General features: G+C 38.0%; 1 protein-coding gene across 3 annotated transcripts in view; it reads right to left on the bottom strand.

The window, feature by feature from the left end:
- The window catches only part of FAF2 (Fas associated factor family member 2), a 59,740-nt gene that overhangs the window by 21,484 nt on the left and 12,249 nt on the right, over positions 1-26,007 (bottom strand). For all 3 annotated transcript variants that reach the window (XM_081499154.1, XM_081499152.1, XM_081499153.1), the window contains exon 2: positions 8,873-8,941. In XM_081499154.1, coding sequence (XP_081355280.1) covers positions 8,873-8,941 — 69 coding nt within the window. The remainder of the gene's footprint in view (positions 1-8,872; positions 8,942-26,007) is intronic.

The raw sequence follows: 26,007 nt of genomic DNA, 5'->3' as shown, positions 1-26,007 counted from the left end.
ATAGTTTAATTTTATAGTGGCAGAAAGTAGAGTTGTGGTTACCAGAGGCTGGGCAGAGACAGTAATGGGAAGTAACTGATTTTGTAGGTACAGAGTTTGTTTGGGAAGATGAAAAAGTTTTAAAGATGGATAGTGGTAATTGTTGTACAACAATGTAAATGTACTGAAATTAATGTCACTAAATTATACTGCTCCTTAAAAATTACATACCTGGGTGAAGCCAGATGTTCTTCATATACTTCAACTAAAACTATATATCACAAAAGATTAAAAGGAGAAGTGAATATGAAAATCCAGCTGTTTTTTTACTAAGCCAGACAAAAATATCTGCAAACATTTATGTTAACATGTAATGAGTTTATTGTTTTAAAAACGAATACTAAACTAAGAAAAAAGATATGACACTGAAAGATGAACTCCCCAGGTCAGTAGGCGCTGGAGAAGAGAGGAGAAATAGCTCCAGAAGGAATGAAGAGGCTGAGCCAAAGTGGAAACAACGCCCAGTTGCAGATGTGTCTGGTGATGAAAGTCAAGTCTGATGCCATAAAGAATATTGCATACGAATCTGGAATGTTAGGTCCGTGAATCAAGGTAAATTTGAAGTGGCCAAACAGGAGATGGCAAGAGTGTACATCGATATTTTAGGAATCAGTGAACTAAAATGGAGCGGAATGGGCAAATTTAATTCAGATGACCATTATATCTACAACTGTGGACAAAAATCGCTTAGAAGAAATGGAGTAGCCCTCACAGTCAACAAAAGAGTCCGAAATGCAGTACTTGGGTACAGTCTCAAAAACGACAGAATGATCTCTGTTTCCAAGGCAAACCATTCAATATCACAGTAATCCAAGACTATGCCACAACCACTAACGCAGAAGAAGCTGAACGGTTCTATGGAGACCTACAAGACCTTCTAGAACTAACACCAAAAAAGGATGTCCTTTTTATCATAGGGGACTGGAATGCAAAAGTAGGAAGTCAAGAGATACCTGGAGTAACAGGCAAATTTGGCCTCGGGGTACAAAATGAAGCAGGCAAAAGGCTAACAGAGTTGTGCCAAGAGAACTTTCTGGTCATAGCAAACAGCCTCTTTCAACAACACAAGAGATGACTCTACACATGGACATCAACAGACGGTCAATACTGAAATCAGACTGATTATAATCTTTGAAGCCCAAGATGGTGAAGCTCTATCCAGTCAGCAAAAAAAAAAAAAATGCCAGGAGCTGACTGTGGCTCAAATTGTGAACTCTTTATTGCCAAATTCAGACTTAAATTGTAGAAAGTAGGGAAAACCAGCAGGCCATTCAAATATGACCTAAATCAAATCCCTTATGATTATATGGTGGAAGTGACAAATGGATTCAAGGTATTAGATCTGATAGTGGCAACCCACTCCAGTGTTCTTGCCTGGAGAATCCCAAGGACGGGGGAGCCTGGTGGGCTGCTGTCTATGGGGTCGCACAGAGTCGGACATGACTGAAGCGACTGAGCAGCAGCAGCAGAGTGCCTGAAGAACTATGGATAGAGGTTTGTAACACTGTACAGGAGGCAGTGATCAAAACCATTCCCAAGAAAAAGAAATGCAAAAAAGCAAATTGGTTATCTGAGGAGGCCTTAGAAATATGTGAGAAAGAAGAGAAGTGAAAAGCAAAGGAGAAAATCTGAATGCAGAGTTTCAAAGAATAGCAAGGAGAGATAAGAAAGCCTTCCTACGTGATCAATACAAAGAAACAGAGGAAAACATAGAATGGGAAAGATTAGAGAAGTCTTCAAGAAAACTAGAGATACCAAGGGAACATTTCATGCAAACATGGGCACAGTAAAGGACAGAAATGGCAAGGACCTAACAGAAGCAGAAGATATTAAGAGCTGGCAAGAAAACACAGAAGAACTATACAAAAAAGATCTTCACGACCAGATAACCATGGTGGTATGACCAGTCACCTAGAGCCAGACACCCTGGAATGTGAATTCAAGTGGGCCTTAGGAAGCATCATTACGCACAAAGCTAGTGGAGGTGATGGAATTCCAGCTGAGCTATTTCAAATCCTAAAAGATGATGCTGTTAAGGTGCTGCACTTAATATGCCAGCAAATTTGGAAAACTCAGCAGTGGCCACAGGACTGGAAAAGGTCAGTTTTCATTTCAATCCCAAAGGCAATACCGAAGAATGTTCAAACTACCACACAACTGCACTCATCTCACACTAGCAAAGTAATGCTCAAAATTTTCCAAGCCAGGCTTCAACAGATGTGAACCAAGATTTCCAGATGCTCAAGCTGGAGTTAGAAAAGGCAGAGGAACCAGAGATCAAATTGCCAACATCCTCTGGATCACAGAAAGAGCAATCGAGTTCCAGAAAAACATCTATTTCTGCTTCACTGACTACACTAAAGCCTTGGACTTCGAATCACAACAAACTGGAAAATTTTTAAAGAGATGGGAATACCAGACCAGCTTATCTGCCTCCTGAAAAATCTGTATGCAGGTCAAGAAGCAACACTTAGAACCAGACATGGAACAATGGACTGACTGAAAATTGGGAAAGGGGTATGTCAAGGTTGTATATTGTCACCCTGCTTATTTAACTTATAAGCAGAATACACCAAGCAAAATTCCGGGCTGGATGAAGCTCAAGCTGGAATTAAGATTGCCAGGAGAAATATCAATAACCTCAGATATGCAAATGACACCACCCTTACAGCAGAAAGCAAAGAGGACCAAAAAGCCTCTTGATGAAGGTCAAAGAGGAGAGGGAAAAAGTTGGCTTAAAACTCAACATTCAAAAAATGAGGATCATGGCATCCGTTCCCATCACTTCATGGCAAATAGATGGGGAAACAATGGAACTTTGGTAGACTTGCTCCAAAATCACTGCAGATGGTGACTGCAGTCATGAAATTAAAAGACGCTTGCTCCTTGGAAGAAAAGCTATGACCAACCTAGACAACTTATTAAAAAGCAGAGACATTACTTTGCCGACAAATATCCGTATAGTCAAAGCTATGGTTTTTTCAGTAGCCATGCATGGATGTGATAGTTTGACCATAAAGAAGGCTGAGCACCAAAGAATTGATGCTTTTGAACTGTGGTGTTGGAGAAGACTCTTGAGAGTCCCTTGGACTGCAAGAAGATTATTAAACTAGTCAATCCTAAAGAAAGTCAACCCTGAATATTTATTGGAAGGACTAATGCTGAAGCTCCAATACCTTGGCCACCTGATGCAAAGAGAAGACTCTTAGAAAAGACCCTGATGCTGGGAAAGATTGAAGGCAGGAGAAGGGACAACAGAGGATAAGAGGATTGGATGGCATCACCAACTCGATGGACATGAGTTTGAGCAAGCTCCAGGAGATAGTGAAGGACAAGGAAGTCTGGTGTGCTGCAGTCCATAGTGTTGCAAAGAGTCGGACACGACTGAGTGACTGAACAGAGCAACAACATGGTAATAAATAAACAGATACAGCCCATATAAATAAAAGCTCTTTGGAGAACAACATATATATTTTGGGGCTTCCCTGATGGCTCAAACAGTAAAGAATCTGCCTGCAATACAGGAGACCCAGGTTTGATCCCTGGGTCAGGAAGATCCCCTGGAGAATGGAATAGCTACCCACTCCAGTATTCTTGCCTGGAGAATTCCACAGACAGAGGAACCAGGCAGGTTCGTCTATGGGGTCACAAAGAGACGCAACTGAGCAACGAACACTTTCACTTTTTACACATAAATATTTCTAGAGGGGTACAAAAATATCTGGGAAAAAAGCAAAAGAAATTGTTAATACTGTTACGTTGGGAATGTAGGACTGCGAAACAGTGGTAGGGAAATGATCAGAGCCAGATTTTTTCATATTTAATCTTAAGCTTTGTTCAAACTTTTTAAGCTAAATTTTCTTCTTCTATTAATTGATCTTTAAAATTTTAAGTATAATTCATCAATTTCTGTTATACAACAAAGTGATTCAGTTATACACATCTATATTATTGTTCTTCAGTCGCTCAGTCATGACCAACTCTTTGCAACACCAAGGACTGCAGCACACCAGCTTCCCTGTCCTTCACAATCTCCTGGAGTTTGCGCAAACTCACATCCACTGAGTCGATCATGCCATCCAACTATCTCATCCTCTGTCACCTCCTTCTCCTCCTGCCCTCAATCTTTCCCAGCATCAGAGTCTTAGTTGACTGGTTTGATCTCCTTGTAGTCCCAGGGACAAGAGTCTTCTCCAACACCACAGTTCAAAAGCATCAATTCTTTGGTGTTCAGCTTTCTTTATAGTCCAACCCTCACATTCATACATGACTACTGGAAAAATCACAGCTTTGACTAGATGGACCTTTGCTGGGAAAGTAATCTCTCTGCTTTTTAATATGCTATCTAGGTTGATCATAGTTTTTCTTCCAAGGAGCAAGCGTCTTTTAATTTCATGGCTGCAATCACCATCTGCAGTGATTTTGGAGCCCCCCAAAATGAAGTCTCTCCCTGTTTCCACTGTTTCCCCATCTATTTGCCATGAAGTGATGGGAATGGATGCCATGATCCTTGTTTTCTGAATGTTGAGCTTTAAGCCACTTTTTTTACTCTCCTCTTTCACTTTCATCAAGAGGCTCTTTAGTTCTTCTTCACTTTCTGCCATAAGGGTGATGTCATCTGCATATCTGAGGTTATCAATATTTCTCCCGGCAATCTTGATTCCAGCTTGTCCTTCATCCAGCCCAGCGTTTCTCATGATGTACCCTGCATATAAGTTAAATAAGCAGGGTGACAATATATAGCCTTGACTTACTCCTTTTCCTATTTGGAACCAATCCGTTGTTCCATGCCCAGTTCTAACTGTTGCTTCCTGACCTGCATACAGATTTCTCAAAAGGCAGGTCAGGTAGTCTGGTATTCCCATCTCTTTAAGAATTTTCCACTGTTTGTTGTGATCCACACAGTGAAACGCTTTGACGTAGTCAATAAAGCAGAAGTAGATGTTTTTTTGGAACTCTGTTGCTTTTTCAGTGATCCAATGGATGTTGAGAATTTGATCTCTGGTTCCTCTGCCTTTTCTAAATCCAGCTTGAACATCTGGAAGTTCACGGTTCACATACTATTGTAGCCTGGCTTGGAGAATTTTGAACATTACTTTGCTAGCGTGTGAGATGAGTGCAGTTGTGTGGTAGTTTGAACATTCTTTGGCTCTGGAATGAAAACTAACCTTTTCCAGTCCTGTGGCCACTGCTGAGTCTTCCAAATTCCCGGCATAATAAGTGCAGCACCTTAACAGCATCATCTTCTAGGATTTGAAATAGCTTAGTTGGAATTCCATCACCTCCAGTAGCTTTGTTTGTAGTGATACTTCCTAAGGCCCATTGACTTTGAATTCCAGGATGTCTGGCTCTAGATGAGTGATCACACCATTGTGGTTATCTGGGTCATAAAGATCTTTTTTGAGGATCTTTTTTGTATAGTTCTTCTGTGTTTTCTTGCCAGCTCTTCTTAATACCTTCTGCTTCTGTTAGGTCCATACCATTTCTGTCCTTTACTGTGCCCATCTTTGCATGAAATGTTCCCTTGGTATCTCTAATTTTCTTGAAGAGACCTCTTGTCTTTCCCATTCTATTGTTTTCCTCTATTTCTTTGTACTGATCACTGAGGAAGGCTTTCTTATCTCTCCTTGCTATTTTTTGGAACCCTGCATTCAAATGAGTATATCTTTCCTTTTCTCCTTTCCCTTTAGCTTCTCTTCTTTTCTCAGCTATTTGTAAGGCCTCCTCAGACAACCATTTTGAATTTTTGCATTTCGTTTTCTTGGGGATGGTATTGATCACTGCCTCCTGTACAATGTCACAAACATCCATCCATAGTTCTTCAGGAACTCTGTCTATCAGATCTAATCCCTTGAATCTATTTGTTACTGTGTAATCGTAAGGGATTTGATTTAGGTCATACCTGAAAGGTCTAGTGGTTTTTCCTATTCTCTTCAATTTAAGTCTGAATTTGGCAATAAGGAGTTCATGATCTGAGCCACAGTCAGCTTGTTTTTGCTGACTATATAGAGCTTCTCCATTTTTGACTGCAAAGAATATAATGAATCTGATTTCAGTATTGATCATCTGGTGATGTCCATGTGTAGAGTCTTCTCTTTTGTTGTTGTAAGAGGGTGTTTGCTATGACCAGCATTCTCTCGGCAAAACTCTGTTAGCCTTTGTCATTTCATTTTTTCATTTTGTAACAGGCCAAATTTGCCTGTTACTCCAGGTATCTCTTGATTTCCTACTTTTACATTCCAGTCCCCTATAATGAAATGGACATCTTTTTTGGGTGTTAGTTCTAGAAGGTCTTGTATGTCTTCATAGAACTGTTCAACTTCAGTTTCTTCAGCATTAGTGGTTGGGGTACAGACTTGGATTACTGTGATACTGAATGGTTTGCCTTGGAAATGAACAGAGATCATTCTGGTTGTTTTATTTCACTTAGTATGATATAATCTCTGGCTCTATCTATGTTGCTGCAAATGGCATTATTTCATTTTTTTTTTTTATGGCTGAGCAGTATCCCATTGTATATATACACACATCACATGTTCTTTATCCATTCCTCTGTCGGTGGACGTTTAGGCTGTTTCCATGCCTCATCTATTGTGAATAGTGCTATAAACAAAACAGGGGTGCAAGTACCTTTTTAAATTACAGTTTTATGTGGATACATGCCCAGGGAGTGGAATTGTGAGATCATATGGTAATTCTATTTTTAGTTTCCTGAGGAACCTTCACACTGTTTTCTACAATGACTGTACCAACTTACTTTCCCACCAACAATGCAGCAGGATTTGTTTTCCCCACACCCTCTCCAGTATCTGTTATTTGTAGAATTTTTAATGATGGCCATTCTTCCTTGTATGTGATGGCACCTCACTGCAGTCCTGATTTGCATTTCTGTAATAGTTAAGTTCACAAAGAGTCGGACACAACTGAGTGACTGAACTGAATAGTTAAGTGGTATTGAGCATCTTTTCGTGTAACTTCAAACGAAAGTTACTTTTATGTATTATTTTTACCAGTTATTGAAAGTGAAAAAATGTAAATATGGCATAATCCCATTTATGTAACGAGAAAATTATATACAAATCTATACAGCCATATAAACAAAAAAATGTTTCTAAATAACTCCTGGACCCAAGAAGAAAATAAAACATTTAAAATAACAGTTTCAGAAGAAAATTCACAGGCTTAAATGTAAGAGTACAAATAAATTAACAAAGTTGCAAAAATCATAATGGTAAAAAAAAAAAAAAACCAAACCACAAACCTACAAAAGTATGGTAAAATACATTAATGTCAGATTCTGTTTTATAAACAGTAAAAACAACTGACAAATACAAGAGCTTTTTATAAACAAAATAAGTAAAATGGTCTCCAGAATATCTCATTTTTAAAAAAGGAAAGTAAGCATAATAAAAATCATGAGAAGAGGGAATAATAGAACAAACACAGAAGAGAGAAAATGATATAGTGCTTTGTATAGCCTATGCTAATCTCTAAACTTATCCTGAAAATCTCTAAGAAAAAAGGATCCTCTAAGAAAGCTTATCAAGAAAAAAGTAGGCAACAAATAGATTATGAATAATGGGAGGACAATGAAGAAGTTATTACAGAAAAGGCAGAAGCAAGTTTTAAAGTGCTTTCTTTTGAATCTATGCTAACTAGGCTTCTCAACCCATTTTATCAAGTCAGTCATTTTTAAAAGCCAGAATATGCTTGAAATAAAAGTCTAACAAGAAGACAATACCAAAGTATCATACAGTGCAACATCATGCCTTCTGCCTAAAATGCATTCCCCTTAAATTTTCACATTCTTCATTCCTTGTCATTACTCAGGTGTCAGCTCAAATATAACCTCCCTAGAAAGGCCTTACTTGACCACTCTATTAAAATGACTTTCCTTATCCTCTTTATTTATTTTCTGTACTCATCTTATTCACAGCATTTATTACAAACTGAAGCTTCATGAGAAGAGGGACTTAAGTCTTGTTTGCCAGCATAGTGCCAGAGCCTAGAACTGCTCAAAAATAGTGCTGAATAACTAAATGTCACTTGTAATCCAGTACTCTATTCAAATAAAATACCATAATTAAATAGTTAAGATCAACTGATATCAAAAGTGTGCTTGATTAAACTCAACATCCACCAACAAAGCAAGAAAAGATCAGTCAACAGATATTTGAGAGCCTATGATATACTAGGATCGATTTTAGATGCTGGAGTACAGCAGTCAAAAAAACCAAAAACACTCTGCTCTCATGGAGCTTATTACATTCTAGTAGCTCTATCTCAAAAAGCTAGCATTACAGTTAATAATAAAACATTGGAGGCATTATAGTGAGGACAAGGTATTTGCTATTATATTAATTGAGATTATTCTGAAGTACTAGCCAATTCATCATCAAATAAAACAAAAGATCCATATACTGAAAAAAAAAAAAAAAATCGAGCTGCAGGTAACATAACCAAATAGAAAATTCAGAAGAATAAATTTCAAAATATTTAATAAAAAGGTTCACATTATGGTATCTGGCTATAAATCAAATATATAAAAACTAGTATTTTCCCCAAAGAGTCATTAAGAAAAAATAAAGAGGGAGGGACTCTATACTGAGTGATTTGGTCACAATCTTTTCTGTGATTTTATAACTCTGATCATAATCTTCACCTTTCACACAAATTTAAAGACTAAAGAGCTGTAAATTAAAAAAAAAAAAAAAAAACTATTGAGAGAAGATTTTTGCTGTGAAAAGAAAAAAAAGAAAAGTACATGTCTTTGAGATCTGTTATCAGAGCAGGGAATAAGAAATAAGTACACTCATAATGAATCCTATAATACCTCTATGTTCCAGTTATGCTGTTCCAAGGTATGGCGACACTGATCCATCGATTCTATGCCAGTCAGATCCTGAAAGATAAAAACAAAAAGTTACCTAGGGAAAACCAACAGGACATGGTGGATATTTTTAACCCTAATAGAATACTTATAAATACTGCAGGGGAAATACTCTGTAGAGTGCTGAAGGCAAATAGATATTCAAGTATGGTAAAACATCACTATTCAGAATTCATTCAAATGGTTATTATATATGTTAAAACAAACAAAAAATTTCTTGGCTTAACTTCAAGACTTTTAATTAAGAAGACTACTTGACCATATTCTCTCAAATTCAAGTTTAAAAAATGAAAGATTTCTTCAACCTCTACGTTCAGCAAAACAGTCTTTAATGCTAAACATCTATTCTGTTTATAATACATACTCATACAATGCAGGTTTTCTGCAAAACATGCCTTTTACTAACTTACATATTTTACCTATTAGCATAAAATTTAGCTTATAATACAAACTGTGTAAAACTTTTTTATTAAAAAGAATCAGATGCTTTTAGATGTAATTCAGATGTTTCCCTCCTGTAAGTACTCTACTCCCTTCTCCTTACACGATTCTTAGGTTTCACTTTGTCTATGATCAAACAAATCTGCTCTGACTCTTCTCTCATCCCCCTCTAAACGTAGAAAATTTTCTGAAGATGTGTCTTTGGCTTTTGCCTCTTCCTGGCAATCTCATCTAATCCTCAGCCTTCAATGATCCTTTCCATTCGAATGACTCCTAAATGTATTTCTTCTCTTCTGAAATTTGGTAGCACATTTCCAATAGCCTATTCACCATTTCCATCTATATGTGGCACAAGTACCTCAAATACATCATTTAAAACTACTGTATGTGTTAATGACACCACCACCTCCCAAACTATACAGGCAAAGATGACATCTGGAACCTCAGTCTCATCTCTGAGTACTCTATACCTTGAACTACACACTTTATCGGTAACCAAGTTCTGATGGTTTTCTGTATCTATAACCATATTTCCATTCCCACAGCTAGCATCTTCAATCAAGCTTTTATGATACCTCAAGTGAATGGTCAAAATAATTTCTCTTCCTAACTTTTCCCCACCTCCCCTGGTCTCCCCACTCCTGTGTGTGTGTGTGTGTGTGTGCTCCTTCTCTGCTCAAAACTTTTCAGCTAACTGGATAATAAATTCCAAAATTCTTAGCTTGGCATTCAAGTGTTCCTACAATGTAGCCCCAACCTAGATTTCTGCATTATTTTCTATTTTCCTTTAGGTATCCAATACTCAAACAAATCTAACAGCTTCTGTGTATACCAAATGACCAGAACTCCCACAAAGCTAAATTCCAGCCTTCCTTCAAGGTCTAAGAGAGAAGCCAAACCTACCCATCCATCTTTTTCATGCAACATATGTCTACTGTTATTGTCTATTCTGTTATTACTATGTCCAGGGATACAGGGATAAATACGCAGTCTCTACCCCCAACAAATCCCTCTTAATAACCAGCAAGCAAACAGAAAAAAGAGATCGATCTCAATCTGACAAGCATGCGGTAACATGCACCGGCGAGTCAGGAGGCTGAGGTTCTTGCTTTGGTTCTGTGACCCATGATCAAAGATCAGACATGACTGAATTCCAGTGTCCTTTATGTACAACATGAGGGATTTAATTTGGACTGAATATCCTTTCCAGAGCTTAAAAGAGCAAAACAAAAATTAAAGTTTTCATTCTTTAGGTATGCAATTGTTTATTTTTTAAAATTACACAGAAATTTAAAAAAAACTTAAATTACACAGTATAGAAACTTTGTTAATATATTTTTATGCTTAAAATACTGAAAAATTTCCAATACTGAAATTAGAAAGCTCTGTTAAGAACTCTAGAGATCTATTACTATGACAGCTCTGACCATCTTTAATTTTGGTTTCTGACCATTCTGGGCCTCCTACTAGTTTGGCTATTCCCTTCTGGCTTGTACTATGTTGGTGCAAAAGTAACTGCAGTTTTTCATTGTTGAACTTTGTTGTCTGATATCATAATATATTCTTAAATAAATGTGGTGTTATACATCATTTTAATGTGCATTTCACACTTTTCTTTTTTTTGCCAATGACTTATTACTTGCTGTTGATTTTATATATTTTTTTAAACTAGGGAAATGATGTTAAACAAAAAGCAAATTCGAGTGATTTTTAAATTTGAGCTCACGGGGTCATAAAGCAGGGAAACAACTTGCAACATTCACAACGCATTTGGCCCGGGAACTGCTAATGAACACAATGCAGTGGTGGTTCAAGAAATTTTGCAAAGGAGACAAGCGCCTTGAAGATGAGCATAGTGGCCGGCCATCAGAAGTTGACAATGACCAACTGAAAGCAATCATAGAAGCTGATCCTCTTACAACTACACAAAAAGTTGCCAAAGAACTCAAAGTCGACCATTCTATGATCATTTGGCGTTTGAAGCAAGTTGGAAAAGTGAAAAAGCTCGTTAAGTGGGTGCCTTTATGAGCTGACGGCAAATCAAAAAAAATCGATTTGAAGTGTCGTCTCACTCTTGTTTTATGAAACAATGAACAATTTCTCGATTGGATTGTGACATGTGACAAAAAGTGCATTTTATACAGCCAGTAACGACCAGCTCAGTGGTTGGACCAAGAAGAAGCTACAGAGCACTTCTCAAAGCCAAACTTGCACCAAAAAAGGTCATGGTCACTGTCTGGTGGTCTGCTGCTGGTGTGACCCACTACAGCTTTCTGAATCCTGGCAAAACCATTACATCTGAAGTATGCTCAACAAATCAAAGAGACGTACAGAAAACTGCAACACCTGCAGCTGGCATTGGTCAACATAAAGGGCCTAAGTCTTCTCCATGACAATGCATGACGCAGGTCACACAACCAACACTTGAAAAGTTGAACGAACTGGGCTATGGAGTTGTGCCTCATCCACCATATTCACCTGATCTCTTGCCAACCGACTATCACTTCTTCAAGCATCTCGACACCTTTTTGCAGGGAAAACGCTTCCACAACCAGCACGATGCAGGAAATGCTTTCCAAGAGTTTGTTGAATCCCAAAGCATGGATTTTTATGCTACAGGAATAAACAAACTTATTTCTTGTTGGCAAAAATGCATTGCTTGTAATGGTTCCTATTTTGATTAATAAAGATGTGTCTGAACTTAATTATAATGATTTAAATTTCATGGTCTGGGGACTTCCCTGGTGGTCCAGTACCTAAGATTCCCTGCTCCCAATGCAGGAGGCCTGGGTTCAATCCCTGGTCAGGGAACTAGATCCCACATGTCACAACTAAAGATCAAAGATCCTGAAAGCCGCAACTAAGACCTGGTGCAGCCAAATAAAAAAATTTTAAAAATTCAGTTTAAAACTACAACTACTTTTGTACCAAGCTAGTAATAGAATCTCCTTTAACTTTTGATTTCTTTGCCGTCCACTGCAGAGAACTAGGATGTCAGGGTTCCACTTCTCTATATATTCTCTTTAAGAACTGGACTTTACCTTCTTCTCAGGGTATGAATGACCACTGTGTCTTTACCAAAAATATTTTCTACCTCTCTTATACATCTATCATTTTCTATCATCTATTATGACTATTTACACTCATTCTACTGCCTTATTAGAGGATGCAGGCTCCTTAAGAGCAAGGAATGTGATTCATCTCTATATAATGCTCCCCAGAACCTTGCACACATGAGATGCAGTTCAGATCCCTCGGCTGGAAAGATCCCTTGGAGAAGGAAATGGCAACCCACTCCAGTATTCTTGCCTGGAAAATTCCATGGACAGATGAGCCTGGTGGGCTACAGTCCATGGGGTCTCAAAGAAGTCAGACACAACTGAGCGAGTACATGTGCACGCACGCACACGCACACACACCCCCCATCCACCCACCCCTGGCACACACTAAGGGCTTAAAAGGTTACAGAAAAAGGCTGTCCAAGTTAAAAAGACCTTTTAGGATAAGCTTAAATAATCATAGCTATTAAGTGAAACCCTCCAGACATTTTCACCAAAATTCACTGTACATTAATACCCTGAGTTTTTTTGAAAAATTAAACTCCAAATATTCTAACTAGAGGCTAAGCTAGTAGTTAAAAATACATATTTGCAGAATATTCCCTTATGAATTAATGTTCATAATCATTTTAACTGTCACATTATATGTCAATTGGCAAAAACAATTGACATACAGATGCTATAACTGCTTCTGATTTTTTGCTATTAAAATAGCACTCTCATGAACACTTCTGTTTATATAGCTTCTCTGTATTGGGGATTTTCCCCCGAGGATCCAGCTAAAAATTACAGGCCAAGGAATGTACATATTTTGATGTTCTTGATACATACTGCTAAAATGCACCAAAATGCACTTTAAAAAAGGACCATTCCAATTTACATTGACTAGGGTTGGTTTCAATGAGTCAAAAGCTAAGTATGTCTCAAGCCAATAATCATTTCGTGCCAATTAAGTTTTGCAATGCCAGCTTTCTTCAAAAAGAAAGACTATAACCGGTATAGCTTGAGACACTACATAAGCTTTGCTACCAATTCTCTCCTCACCTCCAACACATTTAGCTGTAAGCACATACAGAAGAGAAGTAAAACAGAGAAGCTGAGGGAACATTCTATTTAATAACTTCAGTTATTGGTTTCAAGCTCCTCCCAAACTAATTTCTTTAGAACTCAACAGGCTGTAATTCTCTTGTTTAAATTTTATTTATTTATTATTTTTGGCCCTGCTGGGTTCCCGTTGCTGTGCGGGTTTCTCTTTAGTTGCCACCAGCCGAGGCTACTCCCTAGTTGCAGTTGGTGGGCTTCTCATCACAGTAGCTTCTCTTATTGGGAGGCACAGTCCCTAGGCACACAGGCTTCAGCAGGTGCAGCATGTGGGCTCAGTAGTTGCAGCTCCCAGGTTCTAGAGCGCAGGCTCAAGAGTTGTGGCACACTGGCTTAGTTGCTCGGAATCATGTGACATCTTCCTGGACCAGAGATCGAACCCGTTGTCTCCTGCATTAGCAGGCAGATTCTTTACCACTGAGCCAACAGGGAGGCTCCTGTAATTCTCTCTTAAAAGGAACTGGCACAAAGCCTAAGAATCTGTCTGCCAATGCAGGGGACACGGGTTCGATCCCTGGTCCGGGAGGCTCTCTCACGTTGAAGAGCAACTAAGCACGTGCGCCACAACTATTAAGCCTGTGCTCGAGAGCCCGCAAGCCACAACTACTGAAGCCTGTGCACCTGAGCCTCTGCTCTGCAATAAAAGAAGCCCCCGTGATGCGAGAAGTTAGCACACCACAAGAAGAACAGCCCTGTCTGCCACAACTAGAGAAAGCCTAAGCAAAGCAACAAAGATCCAGCGCAGTCAAATAAGTAAATAATTTTTAAAAAGGAACTTTCTTTCGAGAAGAGAACCCACTTCTCTCTATATCCCCTAGATCCAGTGCAGTACCTGAGCATACAGTAGAAAATATTTAAATGAACACTCTGTTCTCATGTCAATGATCAATTTTTACTTCATCTCTCTCTAGTTTTTAAGTATTGTTCTTTTCATTATTACTTTGTGTAAGGAATTATATATTTTCCTCAGCAATCCTATGGGTATCATCATACCCAGTATCAGTTGAGAATATCAAGACTCTTTAAAAAAGAATTATGTGCAAGACACTCCACACTAATTCAGGTACACGGTAAGTGCTCATTGAAGGTCAACTAAATCTATAATCTCACCTAACTGGCTTGCTCTTCAGAACTTTGCTTTTACATTCACATCTACTGACATCTGAGGTGACATGAGATGGCATTGGGCAAAATAGCTTCAATATGTAGAAAATTTTAACTTCGGCGCCCTCTAATCTTTCAGGACCAACGTCTACCACAAATCCCCTACTTGGGCAGGTCCACCCAAGTCTGTCTTACTGAGAATCATCCCTGGTTCCAAGATGGTCTCTCCCTTCCTCCTCCCCGCAGAGCTAACTCCTCTTCCAGGAACTGGAAGTTTCATTAATTTATACAAGTGTGTAACAGAAGGTGGCTCGGTGGTAAAAAAAAATTAACCTACAGTGCAGGAGACCAGGGTTCGATACCTGGTTCAAGAAGATCCCCTGGAGAAGGAAATGGCAACCCAGTCCAGTATTCTTGCCCGAAAAACCCAGTGGACAGAGAAGCCTGGTATACCGGCTACAGTCCATGGGGTTGCAAAGAGTTGGAGAGGACTTAGCAACTCAACAACAGTAACAACAGACTGACAGCATTAGTAGGAGAAAAGCATTATTTATCATTAGGGCAAAAAATACCCTGAACTCCAATCAATCTCTAAACAGCAAAATGCACAAGGGAGATTAGAGGGAAGTGTGTGAACTATCTGATATCCTTCTACTCCAGCCTTGGTCTAATTTCCTCCTTTCCCAAGTCAGTTGATAACAGGATGTCAACATCACTTGGCAACCTACATCTGAAATATTCTGATCCTTGATCTCTTGCTTAAGCATAACTCAAGGAAGGTATCACAACCAGATATATCATTCAACTACTTGGAAAGAGACTGTGCAACTAGAGTTAATCACTCTAATATAATCACTAGAGTGCTTTCCTAAGAAGTGTTTCTTTCCACATCTCATCTGTTTATAACTAACAAACACTGTAGGAGGTTGGGGCAAAATCTCAGTTGAAATCTAAGTACTCTCTAAATGTCACTTGGCTTGTTGGCTCTAGCTTGCTGAGGATACATTTTAAAAAAAAGTATTTATTTTAATTGGAGGAGAATTACTTTACAATATTGTAATGGTTTTTGCTATACATCAACTCAAACTGGCCACAGGCATACACGCGTCCCTTCCCTTCTGAATCCCCCTCACTCCCCACCCCATCCCACCAGGTTGTCACAGAGCTCTTGCTTTGGGTTTCCTGCGTCATACATCAAACTCCAACTGCCTATCATTTTTACATATGGTAATGTATGTTTCAATGCTATACTCTCAAATCACTCCACCCTCGCCTTCTCCCACTGAGTCCAAAAGTCTGTTCTTTATGTCTGTGTCTCCTTTGCTGCCCTGCACATAGGATAGTTGGCACCATCTTTCTAGATTCCACATATATGCGTTAATATATGTCTTTTTCTTTCTGACTACTTCATTCTGTATAATAGGCTCTAGGTTCATCCATCTCATTAAAACTGACTCAAATGCATTCCTTTTTTATAGCTGAGCAATATTCCACTGTGTATATGTACCACGACTTCCTTATCCATTCATCTGCCAGTGGACATCTAGGCTGCGTCCATGTCCTCGCTACTGTAAACAGGGCTGCAATGAACACTGGGGTACATGTGTCTTTCTCAATTCTGGTTTCCTCAGGGTATATGCCCAGTAGTGGGATTGCTGGGTTGTATGGTAGTTTTATTCCTACTGAGGATGCATATTTTAACTTTTGTTTTCAGTTATTCCCAGAGAGAAGCTTAGCAAAAAGCAGATCTCTGTTCTCTCCTTCCTGCAACACAGATAGCTCTGCTTTATACAATAAGCAATATGCCCTCTTTGGTAGCAGCAGGAGAAATGGAAAGTGAAGTCCTTTCAGGAAGTAAAAGGCTAGGCTTTCAACCTAGGCTCTAATCTGTAACTAAAGCTCTTATACTCAATCTTTATTATTTACATTTAATTACTGATTTACCAAATTAAATACCTGCAGATTCCACTTACTAAGCACCTATTCCTATGTAATAAGCATTGTTAAGTAATAAAGTCCTCATTTTCGCCACTGAGAAACCCAGGTATTCAAGAGGGTATGTACTCTGTGTAAGAATATCCTTATTTAAGAATAATAAGTGGTACAGCCAAGATTGAAACCTTGAGTAAGAATCTCTGAAGTCCAGGTTGTCTCCTATGCTATACTGCCTCCCATTATTTAATTAATTCATGTTAGAAAACAAAAAGTTTTCGATAAATTCTCAATTTGGAAATTTTCAACAAAACTTTTGTTCAACTGAGAATAAAACATCTGGAATTTTTTTCTATTTTCACATTAAAGAAATGATAGAGTGAACACAATATTTCCCCTTGTTTTGCATAAAAGGACACTAAGGCTTAGCAAAGTGAACAGGCTTTCCCAAGTCACAGAGCAAGAGAATGGCAGAACTATCCAGTCTTATTCCCAGTCTCTTCTTTCTTCATTGTATCTACAAGCAGCTAAGTAACAGCTCATAAATGTACATAAAATTATTCTCCTTTATGCCTAGGGTTAACAAATAATCAGTATAGATTTATTCTTTGAATACAGTTTGGTGTCAAGTAAGACTGGAAAATGCTGCTTATCAAATCTCCTTTCTGGAAATTCCCAACACATTTTTTAAAAGGCTTTGAAAACTCCTGCCTTCAGTTAAAAAGAAAAAAAGCCCTTTAACTTCACATAAAGGAAGATTTTTTTTTTTTAAGAACTCAAACTAATATCCATCTGAAGAGTTTTCCTATAGAACTGTTTGTGAACCACAGGTATAGACCATCAAGAGAAGTCAAACTAATGTTCCATGTGAATCAAGAGCTAACCATACCCACATAGTAGCTTCTTAAACAACCCCACAATATTTATCCAAGCAATTAAGAGTAGGTGGAATAAGGGATGGAACTTTGTCAGAAATTTAGAAGACACTCCAGTCTTCAACAATCCTTCATTCTAACTCTACCATTCACTAGCTTGGTGCCCTTAAACATCTGTCTGAGTTTCAGTTTCTTTACTGGTAAAATGTAAATAAAAATACTCATTAACTCACTGGGTTGTAAAGAGTAAGTGTACAATGCTCAATTTAGCTATTATTTTTAAGAAACATGAAGGAAACGTTAGAAGTAAGAATGTTATAACGAAACTTTACTTAGTTTATGAGGACAAGAAAGACATTTGTACATCAATTAAGATGACCATGTGGATTTTTCCCATTCATTTTTTAATGTGAAGTATTACATGGATTGTTTCATATGTTAAAGCACTCGTGCATTCCAGAGACATATCCCATTGGTCATGGTGTATTCTCCTTTTAATATGCTGTTGAATTCAGTTTGGTAGTATTTGCTTGAGGATTTTTGCATTAACGTTCATAAGGGATATTGGTCTGTAGTTTTCTAGTAGCATTTGAGTATCAGGCTAATGCTGGCCTCAAAGAATGACTTAGAATGTGTTCCCTCCTTTTCAGTTCTTCAACTGTTTGGTACAATTCACCAGTGAAGCTACTGGGTCCAAGGCTTTTCTTTGTTGGGAGAGTTTTAACTATTGATTCAATCTCCTTACTAGTTACAGGTCTATTCAGATTTTCTATTTCTTTGTGACTTAGTCTTGGTAGGTTTTGTATTTCTTGGAATTTGTCTATCTCATCTAGTTTATCTAATTTGTTGGCATTCAACTGTTCACAGTACTCCCTTCAAAACATTTTTTTTTAACAGAATTGGTAATGTCTCCATTTTCATTTCTTTTTTTCCCTCCTTTTGGCCATGGGACATGTGGGATCCTAGTTTCCCAACCAGGGACTGAACTCATGACCCCTTCAGTGGAAGAGCAGAGCCCTAACCACTGAACCACTGGGGAAGTTCCCCTATTTTCCTTTCTGGTTTTAGTAATTTGAATCTTCTTTTTTCCTCATTCCACCTAGCTAAAAAGTTTGTCAATTTTGTTGATTTCAAAGAACCAATTTTTGATTTCACTGATTTTCAGTCTTATTTTTCCATTCTCTGTGCTGTTTACCTAAGCTCTCTCCTTTACATTTCCTTCCTTCCACTAGCTCTGAGTTTAGTCTGTTCTTTCACTTCTAGTTTCTTAAATTATAAAGTTAGGTTGTTGATTTGAAATCTTCTGGTATTGTACTGTACCGTACTACATTGTATTTTGATTTTTGGCAGCATGCAGGATCTTAGTTCCCTGATTAGGGATTGAACCTGTGCCCCATGCACTGGAGCATGGAATCTTAACCAATGAACTGCCAGGAAGACCTTTTATTATTACCTTTTAAAATTTAAGATCTTTTGTGTTAAAAAACATTCATGTTTAAAAGCTACAAATGCCCCCTACCACTCCCCAAGCATTGTTTGCTTCATCCTCTAAGTTTTGGCACATTGTATTTTCATTCTCATTCATCTATACATATTTTCTAATTTTCCTTGCAATTATTTCTTTCATCCATTGGTTAAGTGTGCTATTTACATAAATTCATGAAATTTTCAATTTATTTGTTATCAATTTCTATTTTAATCACATTGTGGTTTGAGAAACTACTTTGTATGATAGCTATCTATTAAAATCAATTGAGACATAACTTCTTATATACAGAAACCCTAAAGATCTCCCCAATCCCTGTTAGAACTAAAAAATGAACAAAACAAAGTAGCATCATACATAGCCAACCATACAAAGTCAACATAGAAGTTTCAGTTGCATTTCTTTACACTAACAATGAATACTCTAAAGAGGAAAGTAAAACAATTCCATCTATAATAGCATAAAAAAGAGTAAAATACTTGGGAATTAACTGAGGAGGTAAAAGACTTATACAATTAAAACTACAAAACACTACTGAAAGAAATTAAAAGACCTACATAAATGGAAAGACACCCAGTGTTCATGGATTGGAAGACTTAATAACTGTTAAAAGGTCAATACAACCCAAAGTCAGCTACAGATTCAAAGCAATCCCTATCAAAATCTCAATGATCTTTTTTTGGGGTGCAAAAATAGAAAAACCAATACCCAAACTCATATGGAATCTCAAGGGTCCCTGAAGAGCCAAAAATAATCTTGAAAAAGAACAGAGATAGAGGACTCACACCTCCTGATTTCAAAACTTACTATAAAGTTACAGCAATCAAAATAGTGTGGTACAGACATGAAGACAGATATACATATGCATTGGTCTCTGGCCCCCAGTTCCTGACTCAGAGTGTCCAAAACCATTTTAATTTCCTACGTGATAAGAACACTAGGAGCATCTTGTGTTCTAATATTTGTTTTTTGACCCTGATTCCTGAGAGACATCCTAAATCCCTTGGAATATCCTGGATAACAACATTGTATTTTGTTCTGATGAGGTGACTCTCGGATAGGGACTGGTCTTCAGACAGAAAAACCATGATTAGAAACTTCAATTTTCAGCCCCAGAACTTCCCTAGTGGTACAGTGGTTAAGAATCTGCAGGGAACTAAGATCCCATATGCAACTGACAAGCTTGGGTACACTAGAGCCTGCACACTGCAACAAGATCTGAGGTAGCTAGATACATAAATAATTTTAAAAAGTATTATAGCCCCACCTCCAAATCTCCAGAGAGGAGCTGGAAATGGAGTTAATAGTCAGTCATGCCTAAGCAATAAAGCCTCCATAAATAACACCCTAATAGTACGAGATTCAGAGATGAAGCCATCTACATGCCAGGAGGATGGTGTATCCCAACTTCTCTGGGACAGAAGCTACCTTGCACTTGGGACTCTTCTGGACCTTGCCCTACATGTCTCTTTACGTGGTCGTTTTTCTGTATCCTTTATTATATCTTTTGTAATAAATCAATAAACAAAAGTGAATCCCTGAGTTCTGTGAACCATTCTAGCAAAGTAGCAAACCCAAAATGGGGGTCATACGAACCCCAATTTATAGCTGGTCAGTAAGAAGTTCAGATGACAAATGGGACTTGTGATTGGCATTGGAAGTGAGGTCAGTCTTGTGGGGCTGAGCACTTAACTTGTGGGATCTGATGCTAACCTCAGGTAGACAGTGTCCAAATTGAACTAAATTGAATCTGGGAGAACTGCTTGATGTGTGGAAAACCCACACATCTGTTTAGAGTAAAGGAGAAACACAGAGGAGTTGCTTTCCTACTAATTTACCTAACACCATGTGCTTAGTTGCTTACTCATGTCTGACTCTTTGCAACCCCATGGACTGTAGCCCACCAGGCTCCTCTGTCCATGGAGATTCTCCAGGCAAGAATACTGGAGTGGGTTGCATGCCCTCCTCCAGTGGATCTTCCTCTGGGATCAAATCCAGGTATCCTGCACTGCAGGTGGATTATCTGCCATCTGAGCCACCAGGGAAGCCTACCTAACACCATATATAAAAATTAACTCAAAATGGATCCAAGACCCAAAAGTAAAACCTAAAGCTATAAAACACTTAGGAAAAAACATAAGCTAAAAAATTCCTGACACTGGATTTGGGAATGATTTTTCTTTCGTTTTTTTAAATTGGCTGCATGGCATGAAGGATCTTAGTTCCCCTGCGGCCCCTGATTTGGAAGTTTGGAGCCTTAACCACCGGACCACCAGGGAAGTCCTAGAAATGATTTCTTCAAAGTGACACCAAAGGCACAGGCAACAAAAGAAAAGAGACAAACTGGACTTTGTGACAATTTTTAAAATTTGTACAACAAAGACACTATCCAGAGTAAAAAGATAGCCCCAGAATGGGAGAATATATTTGTAAATTATGTATTTGATAAGGAATTAACATTCAGAATATAGAGAACTCTTAAAACAACAACAAAAACACAACTTGATTAGGCAAAGGACTTGACCAGACATTTTGGCAGAGAAGATACACAAATAACCAACAAACACACGAAAAGATGTTCAACATCACTAATCATTAGGGAAATGCAAAGCAAAACTATAAGGTGCCACTTAACACCTGTTAGGATGGCTACTACTGAAAAAACAGGAAATGAAGAGTGTTGGCCAGGAAGTGGTGACACTGGAACCCTTGTGCACCACTGGTGGGAATGTAAAATGTTACAGCAACTGTGGAAAACAATGTGCAGCTCATCAATAAATCAAAAATAGAACTATTATACGACGCAGCAATCCACTTCTGCGTATATACCTAAAATAAATGCAATCTTGAAGAGATACCTGTACACCCATGTTCACAGCAGCACTGTCCACAGTAGCTAAGATGGGAAATAACCCCAGCGTCCATTAACAGATAAGGCAAATAAGTAAAATATATGTATTCGTAAAGTAAAATATATGTATTCATAAATGGAGTATTATTCAGCCTTTAAAAAGAAACTTTTGCAATATCCTACAACAAGGATGAACTTTGAGAATATTATGCTAAGAAAAACAAGCCAGTCATAAAATGACAAATACTACATGATTCCACTTCTATGAAGTACTGGGAGTGCTCAAAATCATAGAGAAAGACAGTAAAATGGTGGCTGCCCGGGGCTGGAGGAAGGGGGAAATGGGAGTTATTGTCTAATGGGTGTAATTTCAGTTTCATAAGATGAAAAGAGTTATGAAGATGAAAGATAATGGTTGCACAACATTACAGATGTATTTGTTATTATTAAATTATATATTCAAAATTGCTAAGATAGTAAATTTTCTGTGTATTTTACCATGTTTTAAAAACTGGAAGAAAAATACATTTTTAATATATTGTGAGATGAACTTGAACCTGATTAAAAGGTTCTTAAGTACTACAATCAGATTACTTTGTTTTCTAGGAATCAAATTGGTTTTTTTTGTTTTTCCCTTCCTCCTAAAAAAGGGATACTTAAAGCCACAGGAATTGCTTTTTAACAAAGAGAGAGAAACATCAGGAACAACTTAACTGGGACTTCCCTGACTAAGACTCTGGTTAATTCAGTGGTTAAGAATCCACCTTCCAATGCAGAAGACACGGGCTTGATTCCTGGTCAAGGAACCAAGATTCCACACGCCTTGGGAGATAAGACTGAGCACAACTAGAGAAGCCCACCACTACAACAAAACCCCTCTGAGAAGTGAAATTTCTGGTGAATTATTAAATTCACTCAACAAATAATAACTGACATCATGTGGCAAGCACCACAAAGAAATCACAGTTCTGATTCCAATAATTTTGTGGAGTAAAAAGACTTGTAAATAATTAAATTATTATGACAACGACCATACACCAGTAGTAAACAAATCCAAGTGCTCCAGGGGACTCAGGATGATACCAAAGTTCTGAGCTGAAAACTAGTGGAAGGAGGTATTTCAGGACAATAGAGGAGGAGGCACAGAGGAATGAGAAAGAATGTCATGTTAAGGAAACTAAAAAATATCACTGGAATAGAAATAAAAAGGTTAGAATATTGTAGAGTTGAACAGTGAAACAGGAGTCAGATCATGAGATGCAAAGAAAGATTTCATGCTACTCTAATCAATACAAAGCAAATGAAAAATCTTAAAGAGTGACACAATCAAATCTTTGCTAGAAAGATTATTCTGGAAAAACTAAGAAGGCTAAATTGAAGGGGAGAGAGACTTGAAACCAGGAGCACTGGTATAGTTACTGAAATAGTTCAAAGTATATTGAAATATAAGTATAAACCAGGGTAGAGGCAATGCAGATAGAGTGGACGATTAATTGAGTGTGGTGGATTTTTTGGTTTGATTTAACTCCACTGCAGACAGTGATTATAGCCATGAAATTAAAATACCTTTGCTCCTTGGAAGGAAACCTATGACAAACCTAGACAGTGTATTAAAAAGCAGAGACATCACTTTGCCAACAAAGGTCCATCTAGGCAAAAATATGGTTTTTCCAGTAGTCATGTACAGATATGAGAGTTGGACCATAAGGAAAGCTGAGCACTGAAGAATTGATGCTTTCGAACTGTGGTGCTGGAGAAGACCCTTGAGAGTCCCTTGGGCAGCAAGGAGATCAAAGCAGTTAATCCTAAAGGAAATCAACCCTGAATAGTCACTGGAAGGACTGATGCTGAAGCTTCAATACTGACACCTGACGCAAACTGCTGATTCACTGGAAAAGACTCTGATGCTGGGAAGAATGAAGGCAAAAGGAGAAAGGGGCAGCAGAGGATGAGATGGTTGGATAGCATCACTGACTCAATGCACATGAACTTAAGTAAACTCCAGGAGATGGTGAAGCACAGGGGAGCCTGTTGTGCTACAATCTGCGGGGCTGCAAAGAGCTGGACATGACATATGAACTGAACAACAACATTCAACTCCAACAGGAATTTATAAACATTAATACACATACACATGTATACATACTGAAAAAAAAAATTCCCCAGATATTTAGCATGAAAACATTTTTCTTCTAAATTTATTCCAAGAAACTGACACTCTCATGAAATAAGAGTTTAAAGACATACATATACAACCGGAAGCATTAACATCAAATCTTCAGTTTTATAACTTATTTTTTGCTATTCATTTTAAGAAAAAATATAATATGGACAAATGGCCACTAAGATTTCCTAAATATATTAAAAGACCGTCAATTGGCCCAAAAGAAAATTGACAAAATTAATCTTTAGCAATATTCACCTCAAAGATAGGCAGGGTTTCTCCCCAGTGGCACAGCAGTAAGAATTTGCCTACAATGCCGGACACGAGTTTGATCCCTGGGTGGGGAAGATCCCCTGGAGAAGGAAATGGCAACCTACTTCAGTATTTTTGCCTGAAAAATTGCAGGGACAAAGGAGCCTGCAGGGCTATAGTCCATGGGATTGCAAAGAGTCGGACACGACTGAGTGACTGAGTATGCACACGCATACACACACACACAACCACAGAGATTTGCTTCTAAAAGAGTATCTGCAGTACAGATAATCCTCTACTCAGAGTAATTTGAATTTATACTGCTCTGCCAATTACACAAATGGTATTCCTGAAAACACTTAGAGGAATGTATAAACAAACACTGATGGCCAGCCCATTCTGAAAAAACAACCCCAAACTTGAATCAACTTGATCACAAATGCCTGTAATTGTTACATAAAGATATAACAAACAAAAGCCCAGCAAGAACTACTGAATCAGTTTGTCCAAAAGCTTACAAGAGGACAATAACTGTGTTCTTGAATAACAACACTTAACAACACAAAGACGGTAATCACATCCCCTCAAATTCATTTATAAATTTAATAAAATTTCAATTTTATGAAACTGATTATAAAGTTGTTTTGGAAAAGCAGGTAAACAAGAAAATCTGTGAAAATCCTGAAAAAGAGCAACAAAGAGACCAGCTCTTCAGATTAAAATATACTATCTGTTGTTGTTGTTCAGCAGCTCAGTCAAGTCTGACTCTCTGTGACCCTATGAACTGCAGCACACCAGGCTTCCCTGTCCTTCACTATCTCCCTAAGTTTGCTCGATACAATTGTGAATACTATGTGTTAAGATGAATGGAACAGAAAAGAAAGTTGAGGAACTGACCTAACTGCGTACAGAATTTTGTACTGAGAAAGGAATTTCAAAACAAAGAGCAAAAGAAAGTTAAAGAATAAACGAAAACAAAGAAAAACCCTTGTAGACCTTATTTCTTAAGCTTTAGGTTTACAGGAAAACTGTATAGAAAGTATGAAGAGTTCTTATACTCCCTTCCCAACATCCACTTCCCCGTTACTAACATCTTGCAGTGTTGTGCACGTGTTACAACTGCATTATTATTAACTAAAGCCCACAGTTTACATTAGGGTTCACTCTTTGTTGTACACACTATGGGTCTTGTCAAATACATAATGTCATGTATCTATCATCATAGTGCCATCAAGAAGAGTTCCATTGCCCTAAAAGTTCCATGCTCCATTTGTTTTCTCCCCTCTAACCTCTATCCCTGGCAACCACTGATTTTATACTATCTCTATAGTTTTGTCTTTTCCAGAAAGGCATATAGTTGGAGTCAGGTATAGAAGCTTTTCAGACTGGTTTCTTTCAGTTAGCAATATTCATCTAAGGTTCCTCTGTGTCTTTTCATGACTTGAGAATTCATCCCCCCCCCCCCACGGAATAATATTCTATTGTATGGATGTACCAGTTTGTTTATCCATTTATATATTGAAGGACACCTTTGTTTCTTCCACGTTTTTGGCAATTGTGAATAAGGCTGCTATAAACATCTGTGTTTGAGTGTCTGTGTGGACATAAGGCATTTTTATTTTACTTTTATTTAATTTAGGTAAATACTGCTGGATCATATGGTTAAGACTATGTTGACTTCTTTTTTTTTTGGCTGCACAGCTTGTGGGATCCTCATTCCCTGACCAGGGATTGAAGCCAGGCTGTTAGCAGTGAGAGCTCAGAGTCCTAACCACTGGACCACCAGGGAATTCCCTAAGACTATGTTTACTAT

The sequence above is a fragment of the Giraffa tippelskirchi genome, chromosome 6 (genome assembly GCF_054371585.1).
Source record: "Giraffa tippelskirchi isolate mGirTip1 chromosome 6, T2T-mGirTip1v1.2.pri, whole genome shotgun sequence".
Taxonomy (NCBI): Eukaryota; Metazoa; Chordata; class Mammalia; order Artiodactyla; family Giraffidae; genus Giraffa; species Giraffa tippelskirchi.
The sequence above is the reverse complement of the archived record's forward strand: the minus strand, read 5'-3'. Positions and strand labels throughout refer to the sequence as shown.